The sequence below is a fragment of the Amblyomma americanum genome, chromosome 1, assembly GCF_052857255.1.
Source record: "Amblyomma americanum isolate KBUSLIRL-KWMA chromosome 1, ASM5285725v1, whole genome shotgun sequence".
In the NCBI taxonomy this organism is placed as follows: Eukaryota; Metazoa; Arthropoda; class Arachnida; order Ixodida; family Ixodidae; genus Amblyomma; species Amblyomma americanum.
The window spans coordinates 218,058,237-218,074,877 of NC_135497.1; the positions used below are offsets into that span (position 1 = coordinate 218,058,237).

Genomic DNA, 16,641 nt, shown 5'->3' on the forward strand with positions numbered 1-16,641 from the left:
GCGGCTGGTGTTCCGGCACTCTTTCGATTTTCCTAGCCTCTCGCTTAAAATAGGAAAACGTTAGCGCCGTCTTCTCTGGCCGCGGGATGGTAGACAGCTTGGTTTTATTTGCGGGGGGTTAACGTCCCAAAGCGACTCAGGCTACGAGACACGCCGTAGTGAAGGGCTCCGGAAATTTAGACCCCCTGGGGTCCTTTAACGTTTACTGACATCGCACGGGCCTCTGGAATTTCGCCTCCATCAATATTCGACCGCCACGGCCTGTATCGAACCCGCGTCTTTCGGGCCAGCAGCCGAGCACCATAACCGCGGTGGCTAGCATTATGCAGAACATCGAGTATCGTTGATTTAACGCGACAGCGTTGAGGAGCTCGTGCCGCAGAAAATCCGGCGTCGTCGTCAGCGCCGTCGGCGTCGTGATCTAAAAATCCTCGACAAATTCCAGAGAAGCAACGTATGTGGTAGGTGGGCCACCTATAGGTCATTTAACCTTGCGGCCCATCACAACCATGCCCACCGAATTGTGAGTGGACTGCACACCGTGGCAGGTGGCAGTTGAATTAATGACACGTCTCGAGAGGTTGCTCGGGAAGAGTAACCTGAATCGCACAAGTCCCACTGGTGGCAGCCCCTGCTGTCGCAGGGCCGTGGCGCATCGCCTAACAGCTGCACCACTGCGCCAGGAGTGGTATGAGGACTCCCAGGGGTCTATAAATGTTAAATACAGAATGGCCAATTCTGCACATATGGGCATTAAATCATTAAGCTATCGCGCAAGTGTCCCTTCCAATTTTTCAAATTCTCGAGGTCAACCTGTCGACTAATTCCTTGCGCTGACAATTAAAAGAAGTAAACGGCTTAACGAAGTAGGAGACATTATGGGAGCCTTGGCATCCGTTCTCTTCTTTATTTTGACATGCTCTACCTGCCTTGTTAAGAGTTCCTCCAAGTAGGCTCCGGATGGCCAGTAGTAACAGCGTCGGGCTGCCAACACGCACACCAGTGTGAAAATCCCGACTCCGCCGACTCCGGCCGGCTCCAAGGTTTCGCAGGGTTTGGCATTTCTACTATTTTTCTCGCTTCTGTTATTAAATTCTACTCGATAGGAAGAATGCCAAACGATTAGAGAGGGCCTAGAATTGCTTCACATTTAAAAAGCGGGTGCAATGGCTCAAACTCAACACTGAATAAATATCGCCTGATGCCGTCTCTTTACGCCCATAATAGGAGGCTGTCGCTACCCACAATAATTCGACTTTTATTTCCAATGAAATGAGAACAGCGACAACAACTATGCTAAATACTTTAGGCTCCGTTTGAATGCGGAGATAAATGCTCAGTTAAAGGAAGTGGTTAACACAGCAATAATTTGTAAGTTGTACACTCCGTATACATGAAGCAGGAAGCCAATTTCGCATACTGCGGCCTGAGCTACGAAACTAATTCGCCGCGATAGGCAGGAACCAGACGAATGGAGATAAAAAAGCCATCGTGAACTGATTATTTCTCCTTGACACCCACCAGCATCGCAGGTAAAGCAGTGAAACTACGATTTCAATTTTCCTCTCCTGTAAAGCCAATACAAAGCACATTTTGCCACGCTGTATATGAAATGGCGCAAGATGCTCGAATCAAATTTATTTCTAATGACCTGGAAAATAAGAACACTGGGAACAACTAGCCGCTATACTTCGAGACACTGATCTCGTGTTGCAAAGAAACAAAGTGGTGTGCCGTCATATGTCCGGTACTATGCAGGTTTCCAATATGCAAAACAATGTCCAGCCTATTAGTCGGTACCCAGCATGGTATATTTATCATCTCACGTTCAGCTCTGATATGTACCCGAAGAATACCCTTGGGGGCGGGTCAGCGTCGGTTTTTCTTATAAATATCGAGGGGTCCAATATCTATTCGTGTGAATGGGCAGTCGGAGCAATTGCGTTACGTGGCTCCCCTGCCCCCCCCCCCCCCCCCCCCCCCAGGCTTACCATTCAAAAGCTTCTATATTCCATACCAACATGTGTTCAGAAACCGTTTTCTGGCTGCTTAACTACAACTTTTCTGTAACATGATTAGCACGAGACTGTAGCAACGTGCGAATCCCCGTCTGTCAAATAACACTTGTGGTCCTTATGATACGCCACCACCTGTCTTTCACACCACACCAACCGCCTTCTTGATGACCAGCAATAGGAGCCTGAAGAAACAGTCTCGTCTTGGATATAGAAAGAAAATTCTCCAAAAACAGGAGAAAAGGTCTAACTGCTGCTGGTGAAAAGAAAGAATGCAAATCGAAATAAGAATTGTAATTACTCATCTCTCAAAACGAAACCAGTTCAGGCAGTCTCATAACTTGATGGCCGAGCTTCTAGTTTGCCGATGGAAATCGGTCTACACCATCTTCGAACCCTGTCTTTCCTATCCGTACTTTAGAACACTAAGACTGTAAAGTCAGAGTGGGTCCTGACCAGTGCGGTCTAGGGAAATATTAAGGAATGGCTTAAAATTTATTCAATAACCTTCTGTAGCCTGCGGTAGGAAGTGCAGTGGTTAGAATAAGGTGGATGGGAATTCAAAGATCCTAAATATAGCACCGATCTCTATAGTGAAAGAAGATTTCAAGTTTTTCGGCTCTTCATACTTACCGGCCAGCCCACTTTGATAGCAGCTTTCTGAAGTCTAATATTTTCCTCAAGGGGTCTTGATTTCATCGCCAAAAGTCTTTTTTCTTTACCTCATAGTTAGAGCTACGTAATTCTGCACAGGTGTGGTATTTCTCCTGCAGGGGTTGGACTTTTGATCAGAGTTTCCGATTGTTTCGGCGAATATTATTTGCTACGAATGCGTACCGTTTTCCTTCTTCTTTTTTTTTTGAGGAGGCTGATACAATGTCGTATTCCAGTCCTGTCAGAAATCGCTTATAGTTTACCTTGGTCTGTGCGTCAGCACGATCACTCGATGTACCCGTAAATAACACATAAATGGACACACACAGAGCTGCATCAGTGGAAGTAAATGCTTTCACCACTAAAAAAAATGGCGGTGGTTTAGCTCTGGTTAAACCTGCAGTGACGCGATAGCTACAGCTGGCCGAGTGGAACTTCGTCACCTGATCAGCGACAGTGCCGCGCCTCCGGCAGCTGCTCCGCACCACGTAACCAACCACGTGACAGCGTGGTGGCGCAGCCACAGGGTGGCGGCGATGCCACAGGGTTGCGCGCCGCCACGCTGAAGGCTCGAAATGCTACCGTAATGTAGCTATAGCTACAAAAAAGGACAAAAGTTGGATGTTGAAGCCAGCGGGAGGAAAGCGCGAGCCACTTCCGTCCCGGCTAATTAGGAGAAACCTCCTCTGGAGCCGTAACTGGTACTCCTAACGCTGTGAACGCAACTGAAGGAGTAATTGGCGCTAGCGTCGGTAGTAACGAACAAGATTTAACCGCAAGAAGGTTCTGAAAGGAGAAAATCTCTCCCTCTCTTTCTCTCCATCCCTTTTGAATTTCTGACCCGCGCATCCTTTGCGTGTTTCGCGAACTTCGTCAGTCGCTCTCGGGCGCTGTCGCCTTGCTTTGCGGCGCCGGTCACGGACACTTTGGTGTCGTGTTCCTTCATGTTTTATTGATGTCGGTGCTGGGAAATATGGTGGTTTTTGGTTTTGTGCTCATGACTGCAGAAATTGCGAAGACTGCAGCGAGACCCGCACGGGTACGCCGGGAACTGCTACCTGCGCTCTCTTTCTCGGGAGCCACCGCTAATTGCGACGTCCTGGATCATGAACAATGATTTAGTCACTGCTGTTGTCGAACCAGTGATCGTGTTTCGCCCGCAGAAGGGCACATCGTGGGAACCGATTATTCAACTGTATGTTAACTGATTTCTATTGGTGTCGCATATATTAGCGTGCACAGTGAAGGTCACTGCTTGAGAGTGGTTCGCTTTCACGAGTTTACATAATCACTAAACATAATTTTTTGCAATTGTCTAAGATTGTAAGGTACACCATGAATGCATGAAATTTTAGGGACAGCGTCCTCACATGTGGAAAAAACCTAATTAACCAAGTAATTCCGCTGTTATGTTCGCGAGCTGCGTAAGGAGAAACAGCATTTTTTTTGCACTGTCTCTGGGCGAGAGACCAGTTAACTGGGCGCTCTCCCAAAAGGGGGATAATCGCGAAAAGGCAGAACTGTCTCGGCAACTCTTCGAGCCGAGACGTACTTGAGGGTAAATAAAGTTACGCTTATCTTTTCGCCATAGTGTTTCGGAATTTTTCGATTGACATTCCCTTATAACCCTTTGCTGTCTTTCGACATCAACACCCAAGTGGCCAGAAACCAAATTGTTATCCAAGTGGTTCACTCTCCAGTACTTCCCTGTTATCCTAACAGTGGCTTCGGAAGGCTCCTTCGGTTAGTGATAACTCCGATTACTTTAACCCTGAACATGCTCGTGCGACGAGCACGAAAAGCTGCCTCGTGTAAGCGCATTATAGAATACCACAGTCTTTTGTGAACGCGCTAAATGCGGATAACTTTCTCTTCCGAAAGGCGAATAAACAGAAAAAATTGTAACCTAAATACACACGACTCACGAACACTTGGCCCACTTCTGCTTTTACTTGTTTCATTCTCATCATTATTCAGATTCGGGCTGACAGGCTTTCAAGCTTCTTTCCCAAGAACCCCCCCCCCCCCCCCCCCGGGGTCTCCGTGGTCTGCTTCGGTGCGTCAGTATCACGTGATCCCCACCTTTCATCCCCGCTCTCTGCACGGCCATACCCAGAGAATATGATGGGAGCGCCTCGGTGAAACGTCCCCCCCGGTCGAATAAATCCAGGGCCCTCCACTACCGCGTCTCTGTCTTCTTCCACTCCTTCCTCCATGTCTCCCCCCTCAAGGCACGGTTCAGGTGTCCCTTGCGACTGAGACAGTTACTGCACGTTTCCTTTCCGCATAACCAGTTTGCAGGGAGAACCAAAAGCAGCGCAAAAACCGCAAACACAAAAGGAAGGAACTCCTACAGATACGGACAGTCCGTATACCAGCTATATGGGGCGCGACGGCGGACGAGGTGGACAGGCCGAGAGCCAGGTTTCATGCAACGCATCTCTAATCAACGCGGCGTGTGCCACGAGCAAGGCGGCGCAGCGCCTATGATGGCGCTGGGATGAATGGCCTTACTCGCTTGGCCTTATCGGTGAACTGCATTTAATCTTATTCGCACTCCGGAGTCGGATTAGCGGTAGGTGAGAAAAAAAACCATAGCCTATATGCTGCTCGTTTCGTGCAGTCCGAGTCCACGGTCTCTTCCTGCAAATCACGGAAGCCCTGTATAGCACGATCGCTCTTGCCTTTCTCAGGTCTTGGGCGCCACTGTGGCTGCTACTGACTTGACTGCATCACCTCGCTTGGTTCAACACCTTCGCGTAAATAAGCCTAATCGTTTAGTGAGCCTCGTCTTGTTGTCGTACGCGGCCAAGTCAGTTGCGGCCAACGGATGCCCGCGCCACATTGCAGCAAGACACGGGCGACTACAGAAGCAAAAGCCGATCACCCCTTCTGCCCTCGAACTTTAAAAAAAAAACGTTCTTCCGACAGCAGTTCTCACCTATCGGATCCCGGCTTGAAGATCACATACCCAAGGCTTCGGATATTGTTTTGAAGGCTTTTTTTTCTAGGAATACTGACCATACATTACGCACTGCAGAAGAACTCAGGGATGCGCGAAAAATATTTTTCACTCCTTTATTTTTCAATGTGTGCCACTGAAAGGTCATTAAGTGGAAGAAATATCTCCACAAACGCTGAATAATAAACTTCCTGGTTGAGTGAGTCGACATTTTTAACAAAATGCAGAATTGCGCTAGTGACAGGATGACATGAGGAAACTTACGAGCGTCGGCTGCCAACTGAAGGTAATCCCCATAACGAAGAGATACCTAAAAGTAGAAGATATTCATACAAAATGTAGAACAAAAATCTGGTACCATCAACATCATTGGCTGCTAGGCCGTGTTAGTGCACAAAACATGGCCGAATCAGTAAATGCATTCATATTTTTTTTTTCATTTGTACACAAGGGAAACTACCGTGAGCCCATCTGTCCCGGGACACACGTATTAGGGGCACGCATCAATCCCGTTGCCATAACTTGTGAAGCAGTGTCTGACAAAGGAGACGAAAGTATGTTGAGAGGCCGCTAACAGTTGCCAAGTGCTAGCCCTGACGTAAGTCTGAAAGCTTTTTTAGCAGAAGGCTATTTTACAAGGGAAAGAGATGAGAAGTGAGCACTCCTGTCATTATAGGGCCTTTCGTGTGGTGGAACCTTCCCTTCGCAACGCTTTGAGGTGGAACTCTGAAAGCAAAAAATGAGAAGCAGAGGGACAACGAGTGTTTGCGCCGATGTCGCCGAACATTGCGTCCTTTTACGCTAAAAGCTCCCGGGTTGAGATTGTCATTATGGTGGTTTAACGTCCCAAAGCGACTCAGGGTATGGGGACGCCGTAGTGAAGGGCTCCGAAATTTCGAGCACCTGGGGTTCTTTAACTGGCACTGACATCACACAGTACACGGGCGTCTAGAATTTAGCTTCCATCGAAATTCTACCGCCGCAGCCGGGATCGAACCCGCGTCTTTCGGGTCAGCAGCCGAGCGCCATAACCACTGAACCACCGCGGCAGCCATCCGGGCTGAGATTCATCCCATGCATTCCATTCATTTTTCATTGAAACACGTCTTTTATTAACATCCCTCACATGCACATTACTCGAGGCATCTGTGCGGGCATGTGACCCCACAGTTGTCACGGCCGGCCGATGCGGGTCCTGATTCGACCATCACTGACTGCTGTAATGATTGGTGCTAGGGCCCTATACCACAAATTCCTCGAGTTTTACCCTGAGTGACAGCTGTGAAGCCGTGAGTTACTATCAGGGCCCAGTCGCTGTACGTGGCCGGGCGAAAAGCAATAGGAAGTTCGGCGACCTTTCTTCTACGAAGCTGAGAATGCGCATGGCATTTTCAGACGATGTGGCTAGCCGTCGCCGGACTTCAGCAGCGATGGCACATCCCTTCGTCAGGATAATTGTAAAACTTGTGCCTTAATGACGGACGGGGTTAGCACAATGTAGGCTGCGAAGCGACGGACCCATGCTAAGAATGGCAGCGTGCCCGCAGTGCGCTAGGCTGCCCAAGAGCAAGTCATGGCTTTACTATATGGACGTAATCTTCCTGTCGTTGACTGAAGCCTAAAAACAAAAGGTGACAACACTAACGTTTTCCGAATCTGCAAAAGCAACCACTCCTCCCCCCCCCCCTCTCCACCACACATTAAATTGGAAGCCAGTGCACCTGTCCAAGTATAAGTGGCACTCAGCTGATGCTCAAGTGCTTCAATTTTTCTCAGCGACAACCGCTACCCGCGGTCCCACACAGCGTTCATGCGGCACCACAGTGGATGAACACGTGACAGTGCTTCCCCTCTCTTCAGCGCTTCTAAGCCGCGACGCGGAGAAACCTTTGACAGGGCTCCACGTGACACCCCATGATATCGAAACCAAGTCGTACGAGTTGTGTTAACGTCACAGAGAACGAAACCGGAATTTCGTTTGAATGGAAGCACGGCCCAGAACAACGGGTGAGGGCAATTGCAGGAGTCGCAGCGGCGAGAGAGACAAAGGAGACGCGTCGATGGCGCGTCATTTCCCGTCGAAGTATCACCTCCCACAATACGCGATATATCGCATTTATTCAAATTTAGGCCGTATTATCATAATTGTCGTATTGTCATAATTTGGTGACTTGGATATTTTTTTTTTATTCGAAAACGAAACTGAGCACAATTCAATATGTACAATAATAACTGGACCCATAGCCAGGGGCTAGTTTCGGGTCCAACACAATACAATACAACATATTTGCAGCACGCGGAAACGAACATTTCTATTCCTAAAATGAAAATTAGAACGTTATAAGATTTGCGGAGAAAAAATACAGGAATACAAACAAAACGCTCACAAAAAACATATTTCTCTTCGAAACAAAAAGTAATAATTCATACCATATACTTCACATATTCATTTCATATTCACATATTCATACTTCACATATTTGTACATCAGGTAATTACGCTATCACAAAATTTCATTACATCTTTTTTTCGCTTCTTGCGCGCGAACAATTCCTCTTCTTTGTGCATGATTTATTGCTCGCTGCCGTCAGGATATGGGGCCAGTCATCTCTGGCTATTCCGAGTCATTTTTTTTCCGCTCCTTCTTTCGTAAGAAAATAAAATAAAGAACTGAGTAACATTGGGCGTTGTGGGAATGAAAGACGCCTAAGTACTTCGGTGAAACCTTGGCGAGAAGGAAAGCCTGATACCATCCGCTGCTCTCAACACCAGATCGCTAGACAGGCGCACTTTGTCCCGGTGATCAAGCGCGATCACATTGAAGTTCCGCAGGACTGTGGCGATGATAATCTTCAGCTCCATTGCCGCATACCTCTGACCTGCATTCAAAGCCAGTGAGGTGTCCATTAGACCATATGTAGGAATGTGGGAAAAACAAATTTCTCGAATGCGAATCATTAGCTTCGAATGCCGAATCGAATAATGAGCTGGAGATTCTTCTATTAAGAAGAGCATTTCGATTTTCACATGCTTAAAAAATTTACCTTCTTTAAGAATTAACCAGTAAGCCTCAACGCTAAATCCAGCTTTAAACATACCTTTTGTATACAAAAACACCAGGAATATCTTGCTTTGCTGAGACGCAGACAAGTTCTCTTGTCGAAACTTTCGCTCAGTATCCTGAAGCTGTCCCGTCCTTTTTTTTTTCACTTTGTGTTTTCGCAATCACAAGCAGCCCTAGTACAGTCTAGTAGAACAGCGCTAAATATACGTGAAAACAGACGACAACGACTCGCAATCGCTATGTACTGATTCAGTGGATAAGAAAACACTCCCAGTCGAGTATCCTAATTATGTTCACAAAATTAGGAACACCTTCGGACATTCGTTGTCTCAACTATACGTGTTCGTTCGAGTACTCGAAATGCACACGAGACAGCTTTCGAATCGAATCCGCATATTCAATGTGGAGTATTCGAGGCTTACTTCAAAAATTTTAAATATTCGCACATGCTTAACCGTAAGACACTTGTACGTTCTTAAACACGAGCATTTGCCATTCAGGTCAATATATGATCAACCCTGTGGCTACAGTATCAGAGTAGAATGAGGATTTGCGCCTTTACAAGGAAAATTTTAAACTTTCATACATGTTCGAGTTGTAATAAGAGGGTAATTACTCTTTTGCATCCACCCAAGCGATGCCATACGACTAGAAAGGAAAGCTATACAGCTTTCTGAGAAACGTCGTAGTTATGGAAAAACTTGTCCTGGTCCGGGGTTCAAACCCAGGACTAACGCTTCACCGGAGCAGTCGCTCTACCATCTGAGCTTATGGTAGGGCGAGAACGGATTTATCAATAACTCAAAGTGGAAACACTTCGAGTTGCCTCTATTGAATTTTAAGCTCAGTTGAAATCAGCGCTTCAATAACTGTTGCAAGCGTGCACTCTGACGTCTTGTAAATAAGTCATCACAGAAATGTACAAGCAAACAGTTTTTGGACTGCAGAACTTCGGAATGTTAGCACGAGAACATGCGTTCGTAGCTAGTACAAGCTGTAATTTTTAAGTGTACCACATATATGCATCATACTAATGTGGGAGGAAGCAAGAAGGCTCCAAAATCATCGGTGACGCCGATTTCGGCTTATCTATTTTGGTTTCAATTTCTGCTGGCGAGGCAAAGGAACATATCTAAGCATCCTCCTGCGGCTTGCACTCCAGTCCACAGTAAACTACACGCTGAAAAGATGCGACTTTTGACGTGGCTTGCCGCCTGTTGAAACATCACGGGGAACACCAGCGCGAAATTTCCCTAAAAACATTACAGTAATCCTATACTTACATAACTTTGGCGATACACGCTGCCGTCAACAAAACTACTGAATTTTACCTAACGGATTTTATAATAATAATGGTTTCAATATTGAGACGTCCAGAAGCTACACCAAATGCTCCAAATGCAGGAGCTCGCAAAAAAACCTTCTGATTCCTTTGGGTGATGTCACCGAAATGTATTCAGCTGTACTGCGGAGAGAATTCCTGGTCTGTACGCGCAGTGAGGAACAGAAGAAGCAACCCACAGGCGCAGCGGGCTCCCCTTCGTATCATAAACGTCGAAAACTAGCAGATTTTTCAATAAAATCGTAATTGTTTTCGTAATAAAATTAGTAAAGTAAGTGAACTTAAAAACGTCTAAGACTGATAAACCGGCGCGCGCGTAGTCAGGGATGTGAAAAGAACAAAACGAAGTACACGGACGGAGGGCGGTGTTGTCCTGCTTCCATCTGCTCCGCCGTGTTCTTTACGCTTGTTAACCAAATTATGGAAGACCAACTAGCCTAAGAACTAGTTGCACTGATGTAGCTGTATAGTAGCTGAAATTTTGAGCACTTCTGCCGTCATGGTTAATTTCGGCGCTGATGATCTTCCTTCTCGCCTTCTGAATTTTCGACCACTTGCACTTCCACTCGGCTTTCTCAGTACGTTGGGAAATGCGCTTCGTGCATTTTTGCGAGGTTGTAATAATCTTACAAGAGCACAAATAAAAAATATTGCAATTTCTTCACCAGCATCCTACGCGATACGCCTGGCATGACAGGGCTAAGGCGACTGGCTAGTCCTAAGGCTAAACTGCTAGCAAAGTTTCCTGCACTAGGCAGTGTGCGCATGCGCGACCGTCTTTTAATTCCTTTCTTTTTCTTTTGTTGCGTTTGCCTACGCAAAACATTGCGTATCCAGAAAGATCGTCATCAGGGCAACATTTCTGACAATCTATTGTTATTCTCCCCTCCCTTAAGAAGGATTAAGAAGGCCAAGAAAACATTTTTCAGTCTCTCTCGTCCCCGACAGTCGGTGCCAGTCGGTGCCAGCATGAAATGATTTGTATGACCGCCGTATCACAGTGTAAGGCGGCGTTCCTCTTTAATTCTTCATTCTCTCCGTGAGCCGCTTACGACTGCCTTCAGCCGTTTGCGTGCTGCCGCACAATGCTGCGGTTGCCGATCAGTTGAGCACTTCTCTGCTCAAGCTTCGAAATCGCGTAGCATTGCAGAATTTGAAAACACTTGCGGTTGTCCAATCATCCGCCCCCATCAACGGACTGTAGTGCATACTACTGCCGCTGAGCACATAGACACGCTGAACTATCATGGGAAGCAAAGAACAGAGTGAGATGAAGGGTGACCCTGATGACGACGATAATGACATCCCCATATCATTTGTGTCAGGGCGTAGTCGCCGCTACCTGCTATTTCATCCGCTCACTACCAGCGGCGTTAAAACCGTATAAGTCTCAGCATCAGTTTGGCCTCGCTATTGCGTCTGTTCCAGCGCGACGTTCGACTAAAGTTGACCAGAATGGGAGGTAAAAGCATTTATGCTTTTCACCAATTCAGGCAGGCTGAAGCGTCCGCGATGAGTCTAGCTTCTGGATGTACAAACAGAACGAGTTCTCAGGTGGCTTCAGGGCCCTTATCCGCACAAATACGCCCAACACAGAACGAAAGAGCACATCTATCGCTCAAGTATCCTGCGCACCTAAACCGGTTACAGTGAGAGCTGCAAACTACAAGTCTCTCCGAAGGCGGCCTTACTCGTCGGTACGTGCTGTTATCAGTTGTTTTCGTCTACCGTGCATAAAAGAGCAATCAGCTGGCCGTGGCACCGAAACAACACATCTTAGCGTGGCGAAAAATGAGTAACGTCTTTGCCTAAAGCAGCCAGGCAGCATGGTTTGCTTCTTAGTATAGTGAACCACTTAAGCTACTCCTCAAGCTCTAAATCACTCTAAGGTAAGAACCCTTCCCTCACCTTTCAAGACCTTTTATTCTGCAGGGGTGCCGTAAGGGCTCCACTGTACGGCTGATAAGAAAATATCATCATGAGCAGCCTTAATACACCCACTGCAGGGCAAAGGCCTCTCTCATGTCTCTCCAATTAACCCTGTCTTTTGCCAGCGTCATCCACCATTTGCCTGCAAACTTCTTAATCTCATCTGCCCACCTAACCTTCTGCCCTCCCCTGCTACGCTCTTTCTCTTGGAAGAAAATATAGACTGGTTGCTTTTGTCAAAAGACTGTACGTGTCGAACTTAGCCAAATGCTGTCATTTTCCGCCCGAAGCACTTGGGAACCTACCGTAACTACTCGCGCAGTGAACGCGCTCGCATAATGAACGCACCCTATACTTCGACTGTCCAAACGTGCTAATTTATTTCTCCCTCGCGAAACGAGCGCATACACTTCGTTTGGTGTGCAGTTTGCTAATGATGATTGTGAATACCTGCAGGCTCCTGTCTTCTGATGCCGAAACAATGCAGTGCTACTAAGCACCATCTGTAGAATGCCAAGACAACTACACCACACCCCACGTGGCGAACAGACAATGAGAATGCTCCGCGAGTAATCCGAGAACCAATAGAAGCCACGCCTGGTCACAGCATTTCTCTATTTTATCCGCCGTATCAATGATTACACCGACTTGTTCCGGTTCGGCTTAGTTGTGCTAGAGTAAACTAGTTCTGCTTCCTTCGCACAGCTTTATAGACCACTACGCCAGTTATTCGTGCGTTTTTAAAATAAAGGTTTTTGGCTGCGTTCTCGAGCGCAAAAGCCGTGCTGACGAGTGCTTTTTGCTTTATGTAGAATGTGAATCGTGCCGGATAAAGTATTTGTCTAGTATAGTAATTGACCCATTTTCTGCGCTTGAAATCTTTTTCTGGATTTTTATCCGGGTAATGAACGCACCCCCAATCTTTCAAACAGCTTTCAGAAGAAAGTCTGTTCATTATGGGAGTACATCCGGTAGTTTATCAAGGCACATCGCAGCAATTTTAATTCAGCGTGGATGCTTTTCTTCAGTATTTTTCAAAATCTTAGTTACAATGTTTTACCCTCACTTCCTCGTGAGAAAGCATCCCCGTGGTTCTGCACGCTGCGTCATGAGACGTCGGAACGTTCGAGTCCGACTAGCCATTATACTATCCAGTAGGTCGAGCTATTTTGTGGAATATATTCGTATGGCATGTACGGCTTAACGTTTCGAAGCGGCACATGGGCGTCTATGAGGAACGCCGTAGTGGCGAGCTCCGGATTAATATCGACAAGCTGGTGTTCTGTTACGTGCACTGACTACGCGCAGCATACAGGTGCTTTTTTTTTTGTGCATTTCGCCTCCATCAAAATGCTGCCACAGCCGCTGTAGCACGACGACGAATTGTGTAAAAAAATGAGGAAGACTAGACAGCCGTCTTGCATCTGTGGTATCCGGCAGAGACAGCCGCCACCGAGCTTGAAGTGTGATTGTAGTCAAAGAGCGGACTGCCAGGAAGCAAGCGCAGCGATAAAGCGCGTTTAAATCCCGCACCACGCTTCTACAGATCAAGCCTGCTCCGCATATGCGGAGCAAATAAAGTAACAGACATGCTGATGCTGGTGGAAAGCGCCACCTTGCTCCGTCGAAGATTACCATGTCGACTGACCTTAATCAGACCCTGAAGACCCTAATAATTATTTTCGGTGTTTTCACAGCTAGACTGTTTTGGCACCCAATGAAGTCTGGACTCGCACACAGAAAACAATGTATACCTGGGGAGCGTCGAAGTTGACCGTGTTTTCCTCATTGTGAAATTCCATGTACGCGACCGATTAACACCCTTAGCTTGGCGTCACTATTCACCCATGAATAAGAATTCAATACGGGCACTAAACAATAGACACATGACGGCAGAGAAAGCGAAGCTCGCTATGGCGGCTGGATGGACAGCAGCGCGAGCGACAGCGATGTGAACGTGCCCGGAAGGCAATGAACGTGATGGGAAAAATTTCCACTGGCTACCCACAGTTACTTTGAATGCAAATACGTGTATCACCCACGTCTTGTGGCACAGTGCGGAATGCAAGTATCGGAGTTCCGGTTTTACTAGGTCGGAAACCATGCCAGATTTTTCCGTCACCCGTCAAAAATATTTTGACACACCGTGTTGTCTCAAAGCCTGGTGGGAATTATTCAAAAATACAGCCAGCAGCGGCGTTCTCAGCTACTTTCGCTGCTTTCCCGTGATGTAGAGTAAGTGAAGAAAGTAAATTGTCAGTGTCGCGCAGCGATCACACATGCATTTTTTTTTTGCTTTTGGTGATTACCTATGCAATTTCTTGAGCCCGCTGAGAAAGGAATGAAGGCGTAAGGATGACGACTGATGCAGTTTTCTGGCAAAAAACGGCTGGGATCGAATCTCTCTGGGTTCGGGTACACGTCCGGATCCCGATGGAGTGCGTAAATGAAGACATCTATTGTTGAGCCCTTGGGGATAGTGTAGTCACCTAGAGCAGAAAGGAGATATTAGTTTATCATATTCTCGTCATCTGTACTTTCTCATAGTATACTAGGTAATGTTTTATATTCGGTGCACTGGAGCAGTAACACATTAGTCCGCGTAGTAAAAGTAGTCCTTCAAAGATAATTACCTAGTTTGAAGTCTTCCACACTCTCACGGCCAGTAATAGGAACAGACGGGAACAACCGTTGACATTCCTATACAAAGAGGAGACATGAGTGCTTGCGGTATTACGACGCCTTTAGTACCAGCAGAAACACTGGTCAAAGCAGAATTATACTCGAGAATTGTGCATGAAAACAAAAAAGAACATATATAGTAATACGTCAATACATATTTATTAATCTGAAGACACTGCAGACCATACATATACATGGGATAGTGAGGAGGGGCATCTGTTGCAAAATCTAAATTCACAATAACAAGGATATGAGAGTATAAAAAGAATTTGCATACAAGCGAATGGACATGAAGCGATAAAAGCAACAAGACAGGAAATTTCATAAGCAGCAAAATAAAATCAACAAGACAAGAATTCACACGTGACAATAACGCTTGCTGGGAAAAGTATGCGAAAGCAAGCAATTCCATTCACTGATAGTTCTGGGGAAAAAAATTGTTTAAAATTGTTCGTTCTCGCGATGCACAATATTCGATACTACGCATTGTGCCTCGTTATTAAGACCCCGTTAATATAGACGACTGGAACAATAGAGAATTTTTCTAGGGACTAAACTTTTCCAACGTATTTACGCATCTTTAATATCGAAGCTTGTTGTCCGGGCAATGGACACGAGTAAAATGCACAGAGCCCGCTGGGCCCCACGTATTTGTGTCACTTAATATCGTGACACAAATCGTGGTTTCACACCTCTCACCATTTGCCGAATTACATGAATGGCTGTAACGAAAACTCTCTCGGCAGAGTGTGCTACACAGCAAGCCCATTGAGCAGCTGTCAGCCGACTCAGCCGTGGGGTCGTGGAATGTGAACAGTCGTTGTAGGAGCCTGGTCATCTTCCCATGAGACGCCATCAAGCGCATCACACATAGATCACTGGGCGCGTGAAGCTGCGCCACTATATTTCAAACACTATTGCGACCAGAATATCAGGCTTGGGGCTCTCAAAATTGTGCCTAATTTCAACTTCACTGACCACCATTATGCACAAAAGTAGACCCTAACGAAAACATTTTTTTGCGGTGTTTTTTTCGCAATCCGTTCATACGGACGATTCGCTTTATGGATAGTTTTGCTCGGGAACCAAAATGTCCATATTGATGAGGCACGACTGCATATCCTGAACATATGTTTTACAGGGGTTTAAAGTGCCAAAGCGGCTCAGGCTATGAGAGACGCCGTAGTGAAGGGCTCCGGAAATTTCGACCACCTGGGGTCCTTTAACGTGCACTGACATCGCACAGTACACGGGCCTCTAGAATTTCGCCTCCATCGAAATTCGACCTCCGCGGTCGAGATCGAACCCGCATCTTTCGGGTCAGCAGCCGAGCGCCATAACCACTGAGCCACCGCGGCGGCTAAATTCTAAACATATTAATCAAACATTCTAATACTCTCAAATATTCGCGATGGCATTTTGAGTAAGAAAATGCTGGCAAATGTATGCAAAGAAATGTCATACTGTTCCGGAAATTCAGCCACAGAATTAGAAGGTAAAATTCCAGCGTTTGTTTAATGAGTGAGATAATTTTGGTACAAAATTGCTAAGGCCCAATTTTTAATTATACAGGAGAGAAGTGTAAGTCTGGGGTTTTGAAAAAAAATACTAATCCTTCTTCTGCTTACCTTTATAACACAGTCAAGGTATTTCAGCTCCTTCAGGTTTTCGGATGTTATGTCATTTCCTGAACAGTCTTCTAAAATCAAGTCTAGTTCTTCCTGAATTTTCCTTTGGTGATCCTGATGTAATCCGATCATATACAGTGACCAAGATATCGCTACCGACGTTGTATCGTGGCCCTGGATGAAAATAAACCATCAGAAAAACACTCGTTAGTTATGAATATTTTTTTTACATAATCAAACTGAATCGCGGCTGCAAAGAAAATTCTTTGATAATCTCCAACGGAATAACAGCACAGCACCACTGTGCGATTGCAGGCGACATTAATCGGTTGATGCTCAGGTCTAAATTTCGCTTTAAAAGATAA

General features: G+C 46.2%; 1 protein-coding gene across 1 annotated transcript in view; it reads right to left on the reverse strand.

Annotated features, from left to right (window-relative positions):
- Positions 1 to 7,793: 7,793 nt before the first annotated feature.
- LOC144115765 (uncharacterized) overlaps positions 7,794 to 16,641 on the reverse strand; it is an 88,492-nt gene continuing 79,644 nt past the window's right edge. Inside the window, exons 20-23 of the mRNA XM_077650268.1 lie at positions 16,277 to 16,450; positions 14,600 to 14,666; positions 14,276 to 14,455; positions 7,794 to 8,510 (exon numbers count right to left, since the gene is read on the reverse strand). Of these exons, the coding sequence (XP_077506394.1) occupies positions 8,338 to 8,510; positions 14,276 to 14,455; positions 14,600 to 14,666; positions 16,277 to 16,450 (594 nt within the window). The 3' untranslated portion in view covers positions 7,794 to 8,337. The remainder of the gene's footprint in view (positions 8,511 to 14,275; positions 14,456 to 14,599; positions 14,667 to 16,276; positions 16,451 to 16,641) is intronic.